Below are 16,399 nucleotides of genomic sequence, written 5' to 3' on the forward strand. Positions count from 1 at the left end.
GACAGGCAAAAGGGAAAAAAAGCCTATACCGATTCCCATGGGGCCCAAAAGGTGCCATTTCTGGGAATCCAGACCCTTGGGAGAAGCCATGAAAAGAGGACCCCAGAGGTCACAGGCAGAGGTGGAGGCTGGCCCTCTGAGGGTATGGATCAGTGCACTGCCCTGTCCTTCAGGTGATTTCCTGTCTAGGAGCATAGACTGTCGCAGATGAAGGAAGGTGGTCTGGGGCCTGTACCAGACTGGTTGTACTTCCTGGTTTGAGTTTCAGTGGAGCACTGGCAGGAATCCCAGCCTTTCCATCAGAAACAAGGCTAGGGTTTTTCTGTAGCTGCCTCCCAACTCCCTCTGGCAACTGGGGCAAAGTGCTTCTGTTCTCTGAGCATTGATGTTCTCACCTACCCAGGGTGAGGCTTTTTGGCTTTGTGTCCTTGTCTTTTTATTTGACTTTGGGTACTTTTGAATTTCCTGTGTCGAGCTCAGAGGCACCCTTAGCACCCTTAGGATGGACCATGGGTGCCCTCCTTTAGGCTTTTATGAAACCAAGGGCTCTTGTGTATCACGCCCTGCACCTGATCCTGGCGATGCAGAAATGATTGAGCGGGGTTGTTATTCCTGCAACTGCTTGAAATTGAAAAGCTTCACCCTACCTTCAAGGCCTCCCAGAATGTGGCCCTAATACACATGAGCCCAGAGTCCAGTGCAAGAGGCAGGCTGGTGGTGGAGGCTACTGCTAGGCTTGAGGCAGTAACACAGGGCCCCCAAGAGTGCAGAGGGAGAAGTCACAGAAGAGCTAACACTTGAGTGAGGAGTGAAGACGAGGTGGCCGGCAGGAAAGGGTAGAAGAGCAATGAGTTAGGCAGAGGGAGTAGTTACATGGAAAGGTCTGGAACTCGGAACCTGCACTCTCCTGCGGATGGTTAAAATCAAGTAGGAACCCTTTTCTTACCTCAGGAATGGGACAGATGGAGAATATGAAACACCTTGTGGAAGACAGCCTGCATTCACCCTGAGTTACTGGGCCTTATGGGTAGCTGATTTTAGCTCCGTACAGGAAAAATCTTTGGGAGATGGTGAGGCCCAATGATAAGGATGTTGAAGAAGCAGTTTATATATTCCATTCATTCATTTGCTTTACAAATACTAATGAAGCAGCTCCTCCGGGCCACGCCCCACTATAATTACTGAGGCTGCAATGATCTTTAAGACAGGACAAGTCCCTGCTGTCACAGATCTCATATTGTAGCAGGGGTGTATAGTTAATAAGCATGTAAACAAATAACTAGGTGAAGTCACTCCGGATTGTGGTAGGTGCTGTAAGGAAGACAAGTAAGAGTCCTACAATAGAGTAACCAAGATTGCTGGGGGCAGCCACTCAGGGAAGGCCTTGGAAGAGTTGATGCTTGCTGGAGATCAGATTTTTGGGAGCCAGCTGCTAAAATCAGGAAAACAAGAAGAAAGAGCAAATGCAGAAGTCCTGAGGTTGGACAGCTTGAGTGTTCCAGGAACAAGTGAGGGTTGGTGGAGAAGCCAAAGCTAAAAAGGCTTGAACTGAAGAGTGAGCTGGTGGAGGTGAAAGTCAGAGGTGAGCAGGGTCCGGGTCCCACAAGGCCTTGTAGGTATGTGGAAAAGTTTGAATTTTATCCTCAGTGTGAAGGAAAGTCATAGGTGGGATTTAAAGTAGGGGCTAACTTGGTCAGATTTGCATTTTTAGAAGAATCACCGTGGCTTCTGTGAGGTTAACGGGCTGTAGGAGGCAAGAATGAAGGCAGGAACCCAGTGAAGAGGCTATAGCAGTAATTCCAACAAGAGACACTAGTTACAGACCAGGGTGCTGGAAGAAAAGGTGGGAAGATTGAGAGATGTGGCTGAGAGTTTGCTGATGGGTTAGGTATGGGGAATGAGGAAACGAGCAGTATCTCGTAGATGGTTCCCCTCAGACCCCAGGGTCCCTTCCCGTTGTTGGATTCTGGGGCTGAGCCGCTGTCCATGGCACCAACCAGGGGGCATGATCTCCTATGGTCAGATCTCCAAACCTGACCTCTTGCCTCTCCCCCTCTGGCCAGGTCTCCCCTGCCAAATTCACCCCAGCCCGCTGAAGCGCTCCATGTCGCTCATCCCCACGAGCCCCCAGGCCCCTGGTGAGTGGCCGAGTCCGGAGGAGCTTGGGGCCCGGGCTGCTTTCACCACGCCCGACCACGCACCCCTCTCACCCCAGAGCAGCGTGGCCTCCTCTGGCAGTGAGCAGACGGAGGAGCAGGGCTCCAGCCGGAACACTTTCCAGGAGGACGGCAGTGGCATGAAAGGTATGACAGGGGAGGGTAGCACTAGGACCCTCTGAAGAGAGGCCTCTGCATAGCTTAGAGGACAGAAGGGAGCCGTGGTAGCTTTCAACTTCCTGTCCCGTCACCCTCTACCCTACCCTAGCCAGGGATAGGTCTGAGGGAAGGAGTGAGTCCCTGCCCTTAGGGCTCAAGATTGAGCAGAGAGATCCCTCTAGGCCCTGGTCTGATAGCCCAGAAACCCCTGCCTTCAGACAACCCAGCCTGACAAGGAAGCCAGGACAGGGCAGCTGATGTTCCAAGGACACCAATGAGGTCATCCTAGTACATTCCCAGTCAGGCAGAGCAGAAGGCTCAGATGTCCTGATACCAGGGAAGACCACCTAGAACGGTGTGACTGGGCAGGAGAGGAAGTGGCTTATGGGGCCATCTGGGTGGCTCCATTGGTTAAGCTCCATTGGTTAAGCTCAGGTCATGATCCCAGGGTCCCAGGATCGAGCCCCACGTCAGGCTCCCTGCTGAGCGGAGAGCCTGCTTCTCCCTCTCCTGCCTGCCACTCCCCCTGCTTGTGCTCTCTCTCTCTGTCAAATAAATGAATAAAGTCTTTAAAAAAAAAGAAAAAGTGGCTTATGGACCTTTGGCTTTCCCCTAATCCTGGTTTTCTGCAGTTTCTGGTGTTACCTCTGGTTGTATACATGTATTCCCTCTTACCCCCCCTTCAAGGTGGAGTTCCATGGGGCTCTGGAGAAGGTGGTTGATGCTGGGGCCTCAGAGTCCCACCAAGGTTGGAACATTAAAAACTGCAGAAAACTGCTCCCTCCCCACAACCCTTCCTCTGCCAGTCATAAGGGCCAGATTGCTGACCTTTTGCTCTCCTTTTCCATAGATGTGCCCTCATGGCTGAAAAGCCTCCGCTTGCACAAGTACGCAGCCCTCTTCTCACAGATGAGCTACGAGGAGATGATGACACTGACTGAGCAGCATCTGGAGTCTCAGGTGAAGCCAGTGGGACCATTGGGAGGTGGTGGGGGCAGCATCATTTTGACGTTACTCTTGCGGCCCAAGCCTCTGGTGTCTCTTCAGGCCCTGGGGGCACCCCAGGTACCTTAGCCTCACACTTCCAGCTTCCTCTCCCCTTCTGCCTCTACCACAGAATGTGACCAAAGGTGCCCGCCATAAGATAGCGCTGAGCATCCAGAAGCTGCGCGAGAGGCAGAGTGTCCTCAAGTCCCTGGAGAAGGTGAGGATCTGGTATCCCCATCTCCAAGTCCAGCTAACTGCATGGTGGCTCTGGGTGGCCTCGCCTGGGGGTATCCCCAGCCCTCAGGTCTGACCTCCAGAGAACCCAGCCCTAGGGAGGCCAGGAGCAAGTCAGATCACAGGATTCATGGGCCTGTGGCCGAGAGGCTCCCCTCTCTTTCTGTCCTGGTCTGTGTCTCCAGACTTTGTCTCTGTTAACTCAATCCCTGCTCCTTTCATTTTTCCATTCCTAACTAATGTCCTGATGGAGCAGAATGTCTCCCGGTGTGCATGATCTCTTTCCATTTGATTATTTCTCACTTACTCCTCTTCCATATCTGCCTTGATTTGCATTCCTTTCCCCCTTCCCTGCCACTTGCTTTCTGGTTCCATCCTTGGTGGGACCCTGAGGCCCAGCATTAGACCACCTTCTCCTGACCCCCTTGGAACTGCACTTTGAAGTGGGGAAGAGGGATTACATTATACAAATGTGTACATATCTGTGTATATATGTGAGCTTGTATTGTCCTCACCTCCTTTCTCTAAGTGCTAGGACTCAGGGTTCCACCAGCACTTTCCCAGCTCTGTCTGACCCCTCTTGTGTAATCATTCTGTGTAGCTTTGGGGGTCAGCATGTGACCCCGGATGTGTCCTCCCTACTCAGGATGTGCTGGAAGGCGGGAATCTGCGCAACGCTCTGCAGGAGCTGCAGCAGATAATCATCACCCCCATCAAGGCCTACAGCGTCCTCCAGGCCACTGTGGCTGCTGCCGCTGCCACCACCCCTACTGCCAAGGATGGGAGCCGGGGGGAGCCAACACTGCCAGGTGCTGAGCCTCCCCTGGTTCACCCCGGCACAGACAAGGGCACTGAGGCCAAGGACCCTCCAGCTGCAGAGAGCTACCCCCCTCCACCAGCTCCAGCTCCCACTGATGGCAGTGAGCCAGCCCCGGCTCCCGTTGCCGACGGAGACATCCCCAGCCAGTTTACACGGGTGATGGGCAAAGGTGAGACCACACAAGGCCCAGCAAGAAGTTCTGGGACAGGGAGCCAAATCGTCATCAGGGATCAAATCCAAGTTAAATGATGGGAGCAGAGCTTTTTAAAGGACCCTAGTGACCATATCAGAGAGTGGCTGAGACTGAGAGTAGCAAGACCCCACCCTCAGGTATGTCTAGGTTGGTGGTAGGAGACAACCCTTATTTACCCACACAGTGTCTCCAGCCTGAGCAAAAGGCGGAACGATGTGTCAGTAGATATTGTGTATAGTATGAGACAAATCCATTGGTTCTTTCACGGGGTATTAAAGTCCACAGGATGGGAATGGTGTAACTCATAGTGGGCTTGGCCTTTCCTAAGGCAGCATGGCGTAGCTGACTTTACAATTGGATCCATATCCTTTTAGCTGTGTGACCTGGGCCAAGTAATTCCACCTCTCTGAGCTACTATGGTGGGTTTACATATGTTCATGATAACCAGGTACCATGCTTCGCACATAGCTAGAACTCATCCAGCCTCAGTGTCCTCTTCCAATTTTTGTGCTGGCCAGGAGGGCTGAGGGAGCTAGAGCATGGCAGAGGACATGCTGGGGCTAACTTCCCTCCCTTTCCGTTGTCCCTCAGTGTGCACCCAGCTGCTGGTGTCCCGACCGGACGAGGAGAACATCACCAGTTACCTCCAGCTTATTGAAAAGTGCCTGACTCATGAGGTGAGGCCTTCTCTAGGGTCCCAAGAAGGGCAAGGCTTCCCCCATCGCTCTCAGTATCCGTATTCCTGATGTGGCCCTCAGGGCCCTGCCTGGCTGGCACCCACCCAACGCCTCCAGCCCTCATCTCACCAGTGTTGGCTCTAGTGGCTGCCGTGAGCTCTCCTTCTCAGAACCTTACTACATGTTCTTTCTCTGGGGAGCAAGATTCCCCTCCCTTCTGCTGGTCCCTTAGCACTTAGCTCAAACAAGTACACCTCAGGGACGCCTTCACTGGCCCCTCCTAGTAGATGAGGCTCGCAGTACTCATCACAGGTCAGATGGCCTGTGTGTCTTCTGCCCCGCTGAACCGTGAGCTGTGTGTGCACAGGTTACCTCTGCCTCCCAGTACTGCCTGGCACAAAGCAGGCAGGCATTAAATAACTTGAGTGGGTGAATGGAAGGCAGATCTGAACACACACCCTCCCCGCTTCACGCTCTCAATTCCAGGCGTTCACGGAGACGCAGAAGAAACGGCTGCTGTCCTGGAAACAGCAAGTGCTGAAACTCCTCCGGACCTTCCCGCGCAAAGCCGCTCTAGAGATGCAGAGCTACCGGCAGCAGAAAGGGTGAGCAGGCCGCCAAGGTGTGGGGACTTCCTTCCCGAGTCCCTTGGTGGTGGACAGGTGGTGCTCAGTGGGCTGATTACATTCTGGGCTGGGAATTGGTTGTCCTTTCATTCAGTCACTGGGTGACCTTCCACAAGTCACCCAGTGAAGACTTTACCAGATAAAAAAATCGGTGTTCTCAGCACTAGAACAGGGTGCTGAGCTGGCAGAAGCAACACCTACCACTTGTTCTCCCCTGTGTGCAGGGTGCTGTGAAGTCCCTTTTCTCCCCTATTCTCCCTGTTTCTCCTCTATTCTACTAAATACCGCATTTGAGAATTCAAGTTAGGAGAACTATAAGTGGATATGAGGAAACCTTTATCCGCTCCCATCTCCATTCTGGGGGTGCCTTGGGGTAGGAGAACAGTGTGTGATGCAAGGACTTGGGCAGGGAATCCTTGTTCAGAGCAGGTCTGTGTTCTGTCCTTTCCATGGGGATTCTGGTGGGGGAGGTGAGGAAGGGGCAGACAGAGGGGCCCTGACCACCTCAACTGACACCATGCCTTCTGCTCTCTCACAGCTGGGCATTCGGCTCCAACTCACTTCCCATAGCTGGCTCTGTGGGGATGGGGGTGGCCCGGCGGACCCAGCGGCAGTTCCCCATGCCTCCCCGGGCCCTCCCACCCGGCAGGATGGGCCTTCTGAGCCCTTCAGGCATCGGGGGCATCTCCCCACGACATGCCCTCACTAGCCCCAGCCTTGGGGGCCAGGGCCGACAGGTGAGCCAGTGGGAAGCGGAGGGCCTGGCGCTTCTGGGATTGGGGTGGTTGTGCCTGGGCTGTGCGTGTCCATGTGTTTGCACCTGGGCCTGGCTCAAAGGGAAGAGGCTCCTTTGCCAGCTCTACCGAGCCTGCGCTTAGATCTCAGCCTCAGCCTCTTCCCACTCAGCTCACCACTTTTTTTTCCCATTCCCTGTGCAGAACCTGTGGTTTGCCAACCCTGGAGGCAGCAACAGCATGCCCAGCCAGAGCCGTAGCTCTGTGCAGCGCACCCACTCCCTCCCGGTCCATTCATCACCCCAGGCCATTCTCATGTTCCCTCCAGGTAAGCTGCCTCTACCCTTGGGGCTCCGCCTCAGCAATACCCTTAGGTGGCCCTTCTCTCAGTCCCATTCCCACTATCCTCTCCTCCTACCTCCCACCACTCTGCACCCATCTTCCCGCGTCCTGAGTTTTCTTGTACCCCCTCCCCCACTTCAGTTTTCTTTCTCAGATCCTACCTGCTTTCTCTGTCTTAGTGTCCCTGTTGGTCTCCGTCACCATCTCCTTAGAGGATCATTAAGTACTCAGTTTGGAAGGGGTGGAGGGGATGAGACCGTCAGAGCATCGAGGTTTCTATGGAGGGGAGTCCTACCTGTCTGTCCCCTGGGATTCTTTCAGGCAGGAAGCAGCAGACTTCAGTTGGTAGATCAGGTTCCATACTAAAGGGTCTGTGAGGTGAGATGGCTATTTGCCCTCTGCTCACAGACCAGTCTAGAGATGAGAGATCAGAATGAGGGTGAAGTGGGCAAAAGGGAGGTTAGAGAAATGCTAGCCCTGCCTTGGTTATTGAGTGGGGGAGTCCCCTGCCGTGGGCTAGGCCTGCTGCTGGCCACTCAGGCTATAAAGGCAGAGAAGGCAGTCTGGAAGAGGTGAAGAAGGAGGCAGTGGGGTGCCTGACTGGCTCATCAGTAGAGCATGCAGCTCCTGTCTCAGGCTTATGAGTTCAACCCCCATGTTGGAGATAGAGTTTTACTTTAAAAAAAAATTTTTTTTTAAAGATTTGCAGGGGCACCTGGGTGGCTCAGTGGGTTAAAGCCTCTGCCTTCAGCTCAGGTCATGATCCTAGGGTCCTAGGATCAAGCCCCACATCGGGCTCTCTGCTCGGCGGTGAGCGTGCTTCCCCCTCTGTCTCTGCCTGCCTCTCTACCTACCTGTGATCTCTGTCAAATAAATGAAGAAAATCTTTAAAAATAAATAAATAAAAAGAATTTGCAGGTGATCCTAAGCTCTTCGTGACATAAATGCCAGTCAGTGGGTTACTTCACTTATGAGATTTTGCAAACCTGTGAGAGGCAGAGGACCCTGTCCGTTGTGTTCATCCTAACGCGGTAGGCATCTGCCTTACATCAGTTGCAGATGCAGGTGACTGGATGGATGAGCTGCACAAGCAGAAAATTGGAGTAGTTCTTTTTACCTGCGTGCTGAGTGCTGGACTATGGATCCAGCAGCTTTCCATGCCGTCAAATCAGATCCTCCTGGCTGCACACATGAGGGTGCTGGTTTATTCCCATCATATCAGTCATGAATGTGAGACTCAGGTCACTTGCCCAAGGTCAAAAAAAATATTGGCTAAGAAGAGACAGTTAGGTGTCCCAACAAGGCCTTAGTTCCAAGTTCATTGGGGATGTGATGATCGGAGAGGCTGGAGGTGGGAGCAGCGTCTTCTGAAATCAGGTAGAAAGCTTAGGCTTTCTCCCCATAGCAGTGAGGAGCAGAGGAGGGGGTTTTAAGCAGTGTGAAGTGGGGTCAGGTCTGCTCAGGGAGGTGGGCTGTTTCCCAGACACTGGAACAAGAGGCCCTTTAGAGATGGTTTGAGGACAAGCCCCATGGCTGCTGTCCTGATTTGCCCCATCTGTCGGTCCTACCCAGGTGACATCCTGCCCAATGGAGCAAGGGATGGGATGGGATGGGAATTGTTCTAATTAAGCTTTTGCACCCAAGTACAGGAGCAGGTCACCAGTCAAGGAGTACAGTGCTGCCCAATGCCTGGGGCTGATGGCTAGACTACACCTAAGGCAACATGCAGTGTGTGGCCTCCAGGACGCTCCCTCAGCTTCCCATCACTCCCTCAGCCTGCTGCTCAGGCTTTCTGTTCATTGCTAAGCCTCTGCCCTTGCCATTGTTGCCTCTGCCTGCTCTGTGATACACCCAGGCCCGTCTGTGTCCTTCATCCCTGCCTGGTCATACTTCCCATCAGAGTGTGTGCCGCGTCTTACATACGGTTTCTCTGTCTTTTGCCCCTCTCTCCCTCCCTCCTTTTCCTCTTATCCCTCTCAGCCCCTCCCTCATACCAGCCCCTGCAATCCTTTGTCTCCCAGGTTCTGCCTTCTGCAGTCAGTTCAGCCCTCACCTCTGTTCTCTCTCCCCACAGACTGCCCGGTCCCTGGGCCTGACCTGGAGATCAATCCCACTCTGGAGTCTCTGTGTCTGAGCATGACAGAACACGCCTTGGGTGGTGAGCATTTCCTCTTTCCCTGACCCAGCTCCCACCTACCCAGCAGCGTCTCCGCCTCTGAACTGAGCAACTCAGAGCATCCTGAGGGGTCCCTAGGGGAGGCCAGCCTCCAGGGAGGGCCTGACTGGGATGACAGGCTACCCGAGTACCTTTTCTTGGGCCTCCCGCCAGTTCCTGATCTTCCTCCCTTCCTCCCTTTCTCACCACAGATGGGACAGACAAAACCTCCACCATCTGACGGGACCCACAGCCCAGCGCACCCATAGGCTCCCTGGGCGGCGGGCGGGGGCCAACCCCCAACGGGCTTCTCTGCGACAGCGAGAGGGTGGGCTGGCTCAGCTATACATTCTAGTATTTTTCTACTTTCTCACCCTTTTAACTTTTGTTTAACATTGGCACGCGCCTTGCTCACTCCCAGGCCCGTCAAGGGATCTCTGCTGAGGTTCAGGGAGGTAGGGGGCAGCCAGGATAAAGGAGGCAGGGACTGGCCAGCCTGACTGCCCCTCCTTCCCTCCCTCATCCCCTACCTGGCCCCGTCCCACCCCTGCCTCTTCCATACTGCCGGCCACCTGCCCCTCCTAAGGGAGCAGCTTACCCCTATCTTGTGGGGCCTGCTCAGAACCATCTGACATTTGGGGAGAAAGAAGCGGGGTTGATAACCTGCTCTCCTGGATGTTATTTGAGAGGAGCTAAGGAGAAGCTGGTGGTTGAGAGGATCCCCTCTCTCTCTCCTTGCCACCTTCTTCTCCTTCCCCATTCCCGTCAACCCCAAGGACAGGAGCCACCCTCTTTTCACTCACCTCCTTTTGCCCTGTTTATCAGAGGTTCTCTACAATTAATTTCTTAGGCCTATTTAAGATGCATATTTATATAGTTCTTAACGGTTTTTCTCTCTGATCATTCCCTCTCATTTTTAGAATCCCTAGGCCTCTTTCTGAGCCAAGAAAGTGGCAGGGGGAGCCTGAATTTTATGAGGGGAGGGGGCAGAGCCCCTTCCTCCAGACCCCCTAGTCCTTCCCCTGCTTCCCCCCAGTCCTGGCTCCCCAGATGCAGAGGTTGAAGGCCAGGAGCCAGGGCAGCCAGTGAGGTCAGGAAGTCTGTTGCCTTAACATCCCCTTCCCGCAACCAACACACACCCTTGTCCACTCCCAGGTCTGGTAGCTGAAAGACTTGGGGTAAGGAGTAAGGGAAAGGGGATTGTTTGGTTTTTGGTTTCTTTCCCCTCCCCTCTTTTCTTTCATCCTTCCCTGCCCCCCATTCTGTCATGACCTCACTTAAGTGGAACACTATATCATAACCCAGAGATTTGTCCCAGCCGTGGAGTCATACAGACCCTCTGGTCTCTGTTCCTGCTGAGGGGTTGTCCTGGGGCCCAGGTGGAGGGAGGGGACTTGGGGGTTCAGGCTGTGGGGAAGCCAGGGTCCCCTATTCCAACCCCCTCTTCCCACTCAACCCACCCCACCCCCCACTGGGACATTCTCAAGCTTTTCACACCGAAAAGGAAAAAAAAAATGTTATTTTTAGATACATTTTATGAATAACTTTTGTTATGAATATGGCTGGTAACCATTGTGTATGTTATTAAAGATACAAAATGTTGGGAAAAAACAAAAAACCAAAAAAAAAAAAATTTAAAACCACCGCCCTCCCTGCACTCTCAGCCCATTCCCCGGAACTTCTTGCCTCTGCCCTCCTGGTCTGGACCTCCCTCAGCTCTGAGCCCAGGGAAAGGGAGGAAGCCGGGGGGTGGGGTGGCCCTGGGGATCTGCTAAGGTCCCCACCTCCTCTCCCAGTGCCGGGCTGGGTGGGGTGTCAGGTTTATTTATGTACCTCTTGCACACTCATCAACCTATGCAAGTCCCCCACCCCGGCCCCTCCATGTTTCTGTGCCTTTGCTCATTCCCCTCAAGCTCCCAGGGCTTCTCCAGTCCCCCTCTCCCAATAGCCCCGGGAAGTGGGATGGACAGGGGCCACCTCATTTGGAATCAGCAGGGTGTCCCTCCTACAGGACCCTCACCACCTCCTAGCCAGTCCTGTCTTCTTCACTACCCATCAGTGTGAGCTGGCTCTGCCTGGCATTGGGAGGTGGTGAAGGACACCCCCCCACACACACACACACACACAATGGGAGGCAAGAGCTGCCCCCCTCCCCCCACCTGACAGCAGAGTGTGCAGGACGCAGGCGGCCCCACTCTGATGGGCAGGACCCCTGACCCTCTTCTACCCCAGCCCCTCTCCAGCCCCCTCCCCTGCCACCATGATTTCACCCTCCCTCCTACCCCCGGCCCCACTGGCAGAATCAGCTTTGAGTAACTGTACAGTTTTTCTCGCTGTTGGAGAAGACTTACTTGTTGGAGTTTCACTTGTTTAATGGTCTGGGCTTATTTTGGAAAAAAAAAAAAACAAGAAACAAAAACAAAAAAAGGATTCTGACCTTTGTTATGCTATACTGTACTTCATGGAAAACCTAGTGACCTTAAGCTGAGGCCACTGAGCTCCTAGGATGGGGGGAAGGAGAAGTATAAGCAGAATGAGACCATAGGGTTGGGAAGGGGCATAAAGGGAAAAAAAGTCGGCTTTATTAACAGCAAGGCTTGGAGGAGAGGAGGGAAACGAACAAAGCGAAGGGTTCTCAAACAGACCACTCAAAAAGTGCCTTCCTGCGCGTAAGAATCGCATTATAATCATGTCTGCACCAACCCTGAAGGACCTGGGACTCAGTCACTGTCACTGTCGGCTTCACTGGAATCAGAAGCTGCAGCTTCACTGCCATCCTCCTGGGCAGAGTGCTCACTGCCACTGGGGAAGGGACTGGCACTGCGGCTCCGGCTCTGCTGGCCACCGCCATCACTACCGCTGTCCGAATCATTGTCACTGCCACGGGCTGGGCCTCTGTCCTCATCATCAGAATCTGCATCGTCTTCCGAGTCCGCATCACTGCCAAAGATCTCCTCTTTGTCCCGAGCGGCCCGGGCCTCGTCCTCACTGCTCTCATCCTCGCCGCTACCGCTCTTGTCACTCGCCTCATCCCTGTCAACTTCTTCACGTTCACTCTCGCTGCCTGAACGCTCGTCCTCGCTGCCTTCCTTCTCACTGCTGCTGCCTTTCTCTCGCTCCTCATCTGTAAGGGAGCAGGGAGAAGTGAGACCCAGTTTCTCACCCTTCCAGGGCTCCTGGGGTTTGGCCTGTCCAACTTTACCTGAGCCCCCAGCTTCTTTCTCTTCTGTCTCCATCTCTTCCTCCTCTTCTTCCTCGGGTTCGTGGTTCTCCAGCTGGGCCTTCCGTGCCTCCTAGAAGTAGCAGGGTTGAGGGGAAGGAGATTGTCCTGTCAGGCTTCCGTCTCTCCTCACCCACCACCACCCTCTCCCTGGCTGCCCTGGGCCAGTGATGCTTGTTACCTGGGCTTCTAATTCCTTCTCATTCATGTCCCGGTGTTTGACCACCAGCAGGGCATTGGTACCAGATTGAACCCCAGCCTTTGCTCGGCGTTTACTCAGGCGGACCCTGTAGTGGGCAAGTAGGTGGGGTGGGGTGTGTGAAAGATGCATTTAAAGACCCTATTGGGGGATCCAGTCTGACTTGGTTCTTACTTCCTCACCAATGCTTAGTCCAGAAGAGACCAGAATAAATGCGGGGTGAATGAAGGAGACTAAACTCAGAGGTTGGATAAGGGAAAGGGAAGGATAATAGCTCCATGAATCCCCTGTATTTATAAAGTGTATGTACATGTAAGAGAATTTAAGGTAAATTAGCAACACTTAAAAGCACAGAATCTAGATTACTGGCTTTTGGAAAGTGTTAATCTGGGACTTCACCTTCCGAAAGCATAGCAACAAAAGGTTGGAGGAGCCCTTTGCTGGGCGAGGTCATGGTGCCCCTTGGAGGCTGCCAAGAACGCCAGGTCACCCAGAGCCCACAAGGCCACTGTGCTACCTTTTACATGGGATCAGAGGTTGTGATCTCTGCTTTAAACAAACTCAAGGTCACACTTTCTTTCCCAATCCTTACGTTACACCAAGGTCCCTAGCACAGGAGTAAACTTGTAGCTCTCGGGGGAAGGTTTGTGGGTATCCAGGATTTCATTTAAAATACTGATGCTAATTTGAGGTCATTACTCCATATTTTGCCTATGCTGACTTTCACATGAAGTCTCTTAATACGTCAGAGGGAACCTGGCTATCTACACTACAAAAAACCTCAATCTCGAGATTTTTTTCCTGGGTTCGTGTGTTAGAACTAGGTCCAGCTCACATGGTCAAGCAATCTTCTACTAGTCTTGTTTGAAACACGAAACCAATCCATATGTACAAATGGCCTCCAAGGTAGCTCCCACGTACCCCAGATCAGGATTCTGAAGCACAGCCCCAGGCTAATCTGAAGTAGGAGTGTACGAAGTACCTGGTCTCCAGTTCATTGTAGTAAACCCCGTCGCCCTCCCGGAAGATGAAGAAGTAGTTCTCCTCATAGCCCTTGCTGGCTTTGTTCTTCACGTTCCAGTTGTACTCCCGAGCAATCTTGTAGTCGTACCTGACGAGGATGAGAGGAACAAGGTCAGCAGCCCCACTTCTTACGAGGGATAAAAGGGAGAGACCCGGTCCTCCATTCCCAAAACCTAACCCGACCCACGCACACGTCATCTGGTGCATAGTCCATATCCTCCTCCTGGTCCCGCTTTCGCTTCTTCAGCGTCTCTTCCACAGGCAGGAAATAGGCCACAAACTGGTTCCCTTCCTCATCCATCATGCCTCTGGATGGGAGGAGTGAAGAGTAAGGACAAAGGGGCAGTGAGGAACAGGCCAAGGTGGGCAGTGGGGCCACTTACCTGATCATGGCCTGAGACATCATCTCCAAAGCAGCTGCACCACTCGTGTCCTTGGGGGCTGGGTCTGAGTCAAAAATTACCTGAGCACATGGGTTGATCCACATCTAGAGGCAAGAGCACTGGAATTAGACTGAGACAAGCAGAGACGCCAGGCTCTGCCTCACTGCCTCCTGTCCTGGATCTGACCTTAAAGTCTGGGAAGACAGGCATGACCTCCACTGGTGTCACTCGGGGCTTGCTGTAATGCTGGGAGATCTGGTGGGGGCAAAAACAGGGTGGGTGAAGAGGATATGGAGCTCTGGGGCTGCACCTTGGTCTGCCCTCAACCCCTATCCCACCCCATCCCCATCCCTCAATTACCGATTTCTGGGCATCCTCAAAAGTTTTCTCAATGGCTGTGATCTGGCTATCCCTGTCTTTGTATATTTCTTCCTCTGTGAACTGCTGCTTCACAGAAACTCCAATTCTAGGAGTAAAGAGAGAAGACTTTAGGGGTCACTGGACACACCTGAAAGCACCTTCCCTCTCTACCTGCCACAACTTACTTGACCTCGGGCTTCTCATTGGAGATGCCGTAACGATTGAACTCAGTGGAGATGTACTCAGTCTTCCGCATCCATGGTACCACCTTCGCATGCTGCTGGGATCTGGGGGTAGAGTGTTAGGCACCTAGGACCCACCACCCTCCTCCCATCATAGATTCCCTCCACATATCCAGTCCTCACTCAGCACACACACACCTCTTGGAGCTTGTAGGGGCCTGAATCTCCTCTTCCAAAAGCTTCTCGTCAGCTGGATCTAGGAGTACTAGAGGAGAACAAGGGGGCAGAAGGGCTGTGAGGGAGGGCCTGGCCTTTGCTGGCCTAGAGCAGGCCCTCCCTGCCTTCCCACACACCATTGGGGTCGATGCGGTAGGTATCCGGGTTGATGAGGTCAATGGTGACCCCCAGGTCTGGCTCAGTGAGGAGGTCATGTTTGTGCTGTTTTTCCAAGGAAGTTGCTTTGTACTGGACAAACCTGGGTGGGGAAACATACCCATTATGGTTTCCTGATTCCAGCTTTACCCTCATATTCCTGCTTCCCAGAGCCTAAGGTTTTCCAGGGAGGAACTCAAAATGGGAGTATCCCCCATGCTGGAGTTAGAAGGCTGGCTCTTCAGTGGGAAAAGACTCGGACACTGCTTGTTTCATTTGTCAACAAACATTTATGGAGCACCTACTACCATATTACTAGGTACTGTTCTAGGCTCTGAGAAGAGAGCAGTCAACAAGAGAAGCAATCCTTGCCCTTACGGAACTCATGATCTAAGTGAGTTATTTTGCCCTCCATCTCAGTCTCACCTGTTCTGGTCAAAGGGGTAGGTGATGAATTTGGGGTCGAAGGGGATGTCAGGGAGGCTATTGCAGTACTTGACTCGGCAGACCACTCCAGACCTGGGAATACAGTGGCTCAAAACCGGTCCCCTGCTGCCCCACCTCTGCTCCCAGCCCCCACTGGCCCACCCCTTCTGGGAAAACCCAATGGAGCTCACCTCTCAGGCAGAGTCCGGTGAGAATTGGGCCTGGTAGGTAAGAGAGAGCGAGACATTGAAGGAAAAATGGAGAATACGATTGACAGAAGAGTGAGGGGGGGTTTCTCCAAGCTTTTAAAAAAGGGAAGGAGGGAGTGACAAATGGTAATCCCTGTGGGAGGGGTGCTCCAAGTACTTTAACGGAAAGAGCCTAGGATTCAACTCCTTTTAGAGAAAGTGTCTCCAAACGCTTTCATGAATGAAATCAACGGCTCAATCCCTTTTGGAGGGGACGTCTTCAAGTACTCTAATAGAACTACGTGCTCAATTGCTTTCAGCAAAGGGATTCTCCAAATGCTTGACTGGAGTAATAAACGCACAGTCCGTCTAGATAGTCTCCCAAGAGCTTAATCCCTGAATTCCATGGCAGGAAGATGGGGGCAACACCCCATCCTTGAAGGAACCCACCCCTGTCTGTCAAAAGTGAGCGCTCCGTGACGCCACGGTGTTCGCGGCGAAGGTCTGACATCACTGGGGGGCTGGTGACGTCGTAGGAAGACACCCGCGCCCGACCCCCCGCCTCGCCGAAACCTGGACAGACCTAAACGAAAACGATACAGCCAGGCGGCGTGGCGCCTACCTGTGGCCATCCTCCCGCTGGGCCTGGGTCTGGATGGTGGGCGCCATGGCGACAAGGCGAAGGAAGCCCGGACGGGGTCCGTGCTGAGCCGCGGGGAGACGCGGAGGGGTGTACCGACGTTGGCGGACGCCTAATCCGAGGGAGGGCTCGGGTTGGCGCCGCTCTCTGCCGGGGTAGGGTCGGAATGAGATGGGCTGGTGAAGATTTCCAGTGGAGACTCAGCTAAACGCTCAGGCAGCGCCAAAGACGGCCTCGCAGCTCCGGCTCCACCAACTGCCGCCAAGACGCTAAGGACCCGACAGGTCGCCTCAGGCCGCGAGGCCTTCTGGGCAATAGAGTCC

The 16,399-nt window shown here is 53.5% G+C and overlaps 2 protein-coding genes across 2 annotated transcripts in view; one reads left to right on the plus strand and one right to left on the minus strand.

Annotated features, from left to right (window-relative positions):
* The window catches only part of SAMD4B (sterile alpha motif domain containing 4B), a 37,251-nt gene extending 26,881 nt beyond the window's left edge, over nucleotides 1-10,370 (plus strand). The window contains exons 4-13 of the mRNA XM_047709736.1: nucleotides 2,064-2,303; nucleotides 3,166-3,275; nucleotides 3,433-3,519; nucleotides 4,183-4,525; nucleotides 5,141-5,226; nucleotides 5,713-5,831; nucleotides 6,391-6,589; nucleotides 6,791-6,914; nucleotides 9,003-9,086; nucleotides 9,296-10,370. Of these exons, the coding sequence (XP_047565692.1) occupies nucleotides 2,064-2,303; nucleotides 3,166-3,275; nucleotides 3,433-3,519; nucleotides 4,183-4,525; nucleotides 5,141-5,226; nucleotides 5,713-5,831; nucleotides 6,391-6,589; nucleotides 6,791-6,914; nucleotides 9,003-9,086; nucleotides 9,296-9,324 (1,421 nt within the window). The 3' untranslated portion in view covers nucleotides 9,325-10,370. The remainder of the gene's footprint in view (nucleotides 1-2,063; nucleotides 2,304-3,165; nucleotides 3,276-3,432; nucleotides 3,520-4,182; nucleotides 4,526-5,140; nucleotides 5,227-5,712; nucleotides 5,832-6,390; nucleotides 6,590-6,790; nucleotides 6,915-9,002; nucleotides 9,087-9,295) is intronic.
* A 1,273-nt stretch (nucleotides 10,371-11,643) lies between these two features.
* PAF1 (PAF1 homolog, Paf1/RNA polymerase II complex component) lies at nucleotides 11,644-16,387 on the minus strand. Its single transcript, XM_047709737.1, has 14 exons — nucleotides 16,059-16,387; nucleotides 15,440-15,469; nucleotides 15,249-15,341; nucleotides 14,804-14,925; nucleotides 14,649-14,715; nucleotides 14,454-14,555; nucleotides 14,269-14,374; nucleotides 14,095-14,163; nucleotides 13,909-14,012; nucleotides 13,717-13,833; nucleotides 13,485-13,613; nucleotides 12,485-12,590; nucleotides 12,286-12,376; nucleotides 11,644-12,207 (listed from the first exon to the last, which is right to left on the minus strand). Exons 1-14 carry the CDS (start codon nucleotides 16,103-16,105, stop codon nucleotides 11,804-11,806), a joined length of 1,587 nt encoding a protein of 528 aa, XP_047565693.1. The 5' UTR covers nucleotides 16,106-16,387; the 3' UTR covers nucleotides 11,644-11,803.
* Nucleotides 16,388-16,399: the final 12 nt, after the last annotated feature.

Source organism: Lutra lutra, chromosome 17 (assembly GCF_902655055.1).
Source record: "Lutra lutra chromosome 17, mLutLut1.2, whole genome shotgun sequence".
Classification (NCBI taxonomy): domain Eukaryota; kingdom Metazoa; phylum Chordata; class Mammalia; order Carnivora; family Mustelidae; genus Lutra; species Lutra lutra.

Coding starts and splice junctions, on each gene's coding strand:
- PAF1 (XM_047709737.1), bottom strand. CDS start 16,105: ATGGCGCCCACCATCCAGACCCAGGCCCAGCGGGAGGATGGCCACAG. Junction 14,716..14,803: donor CTACCGCATCGACCCCAATG/GTGTGTGGGAAG, acceptor GTTCTCCTCTAG/TACTCCTAGATCCAGCTGAC. Junction 13,834..13,908: donor ATGTCTCAGGCCATGATCAG/GTAAGTGGCCCC, acceptor CCTCCCATCCAG/AGGCATGATGGATGAGGAAG.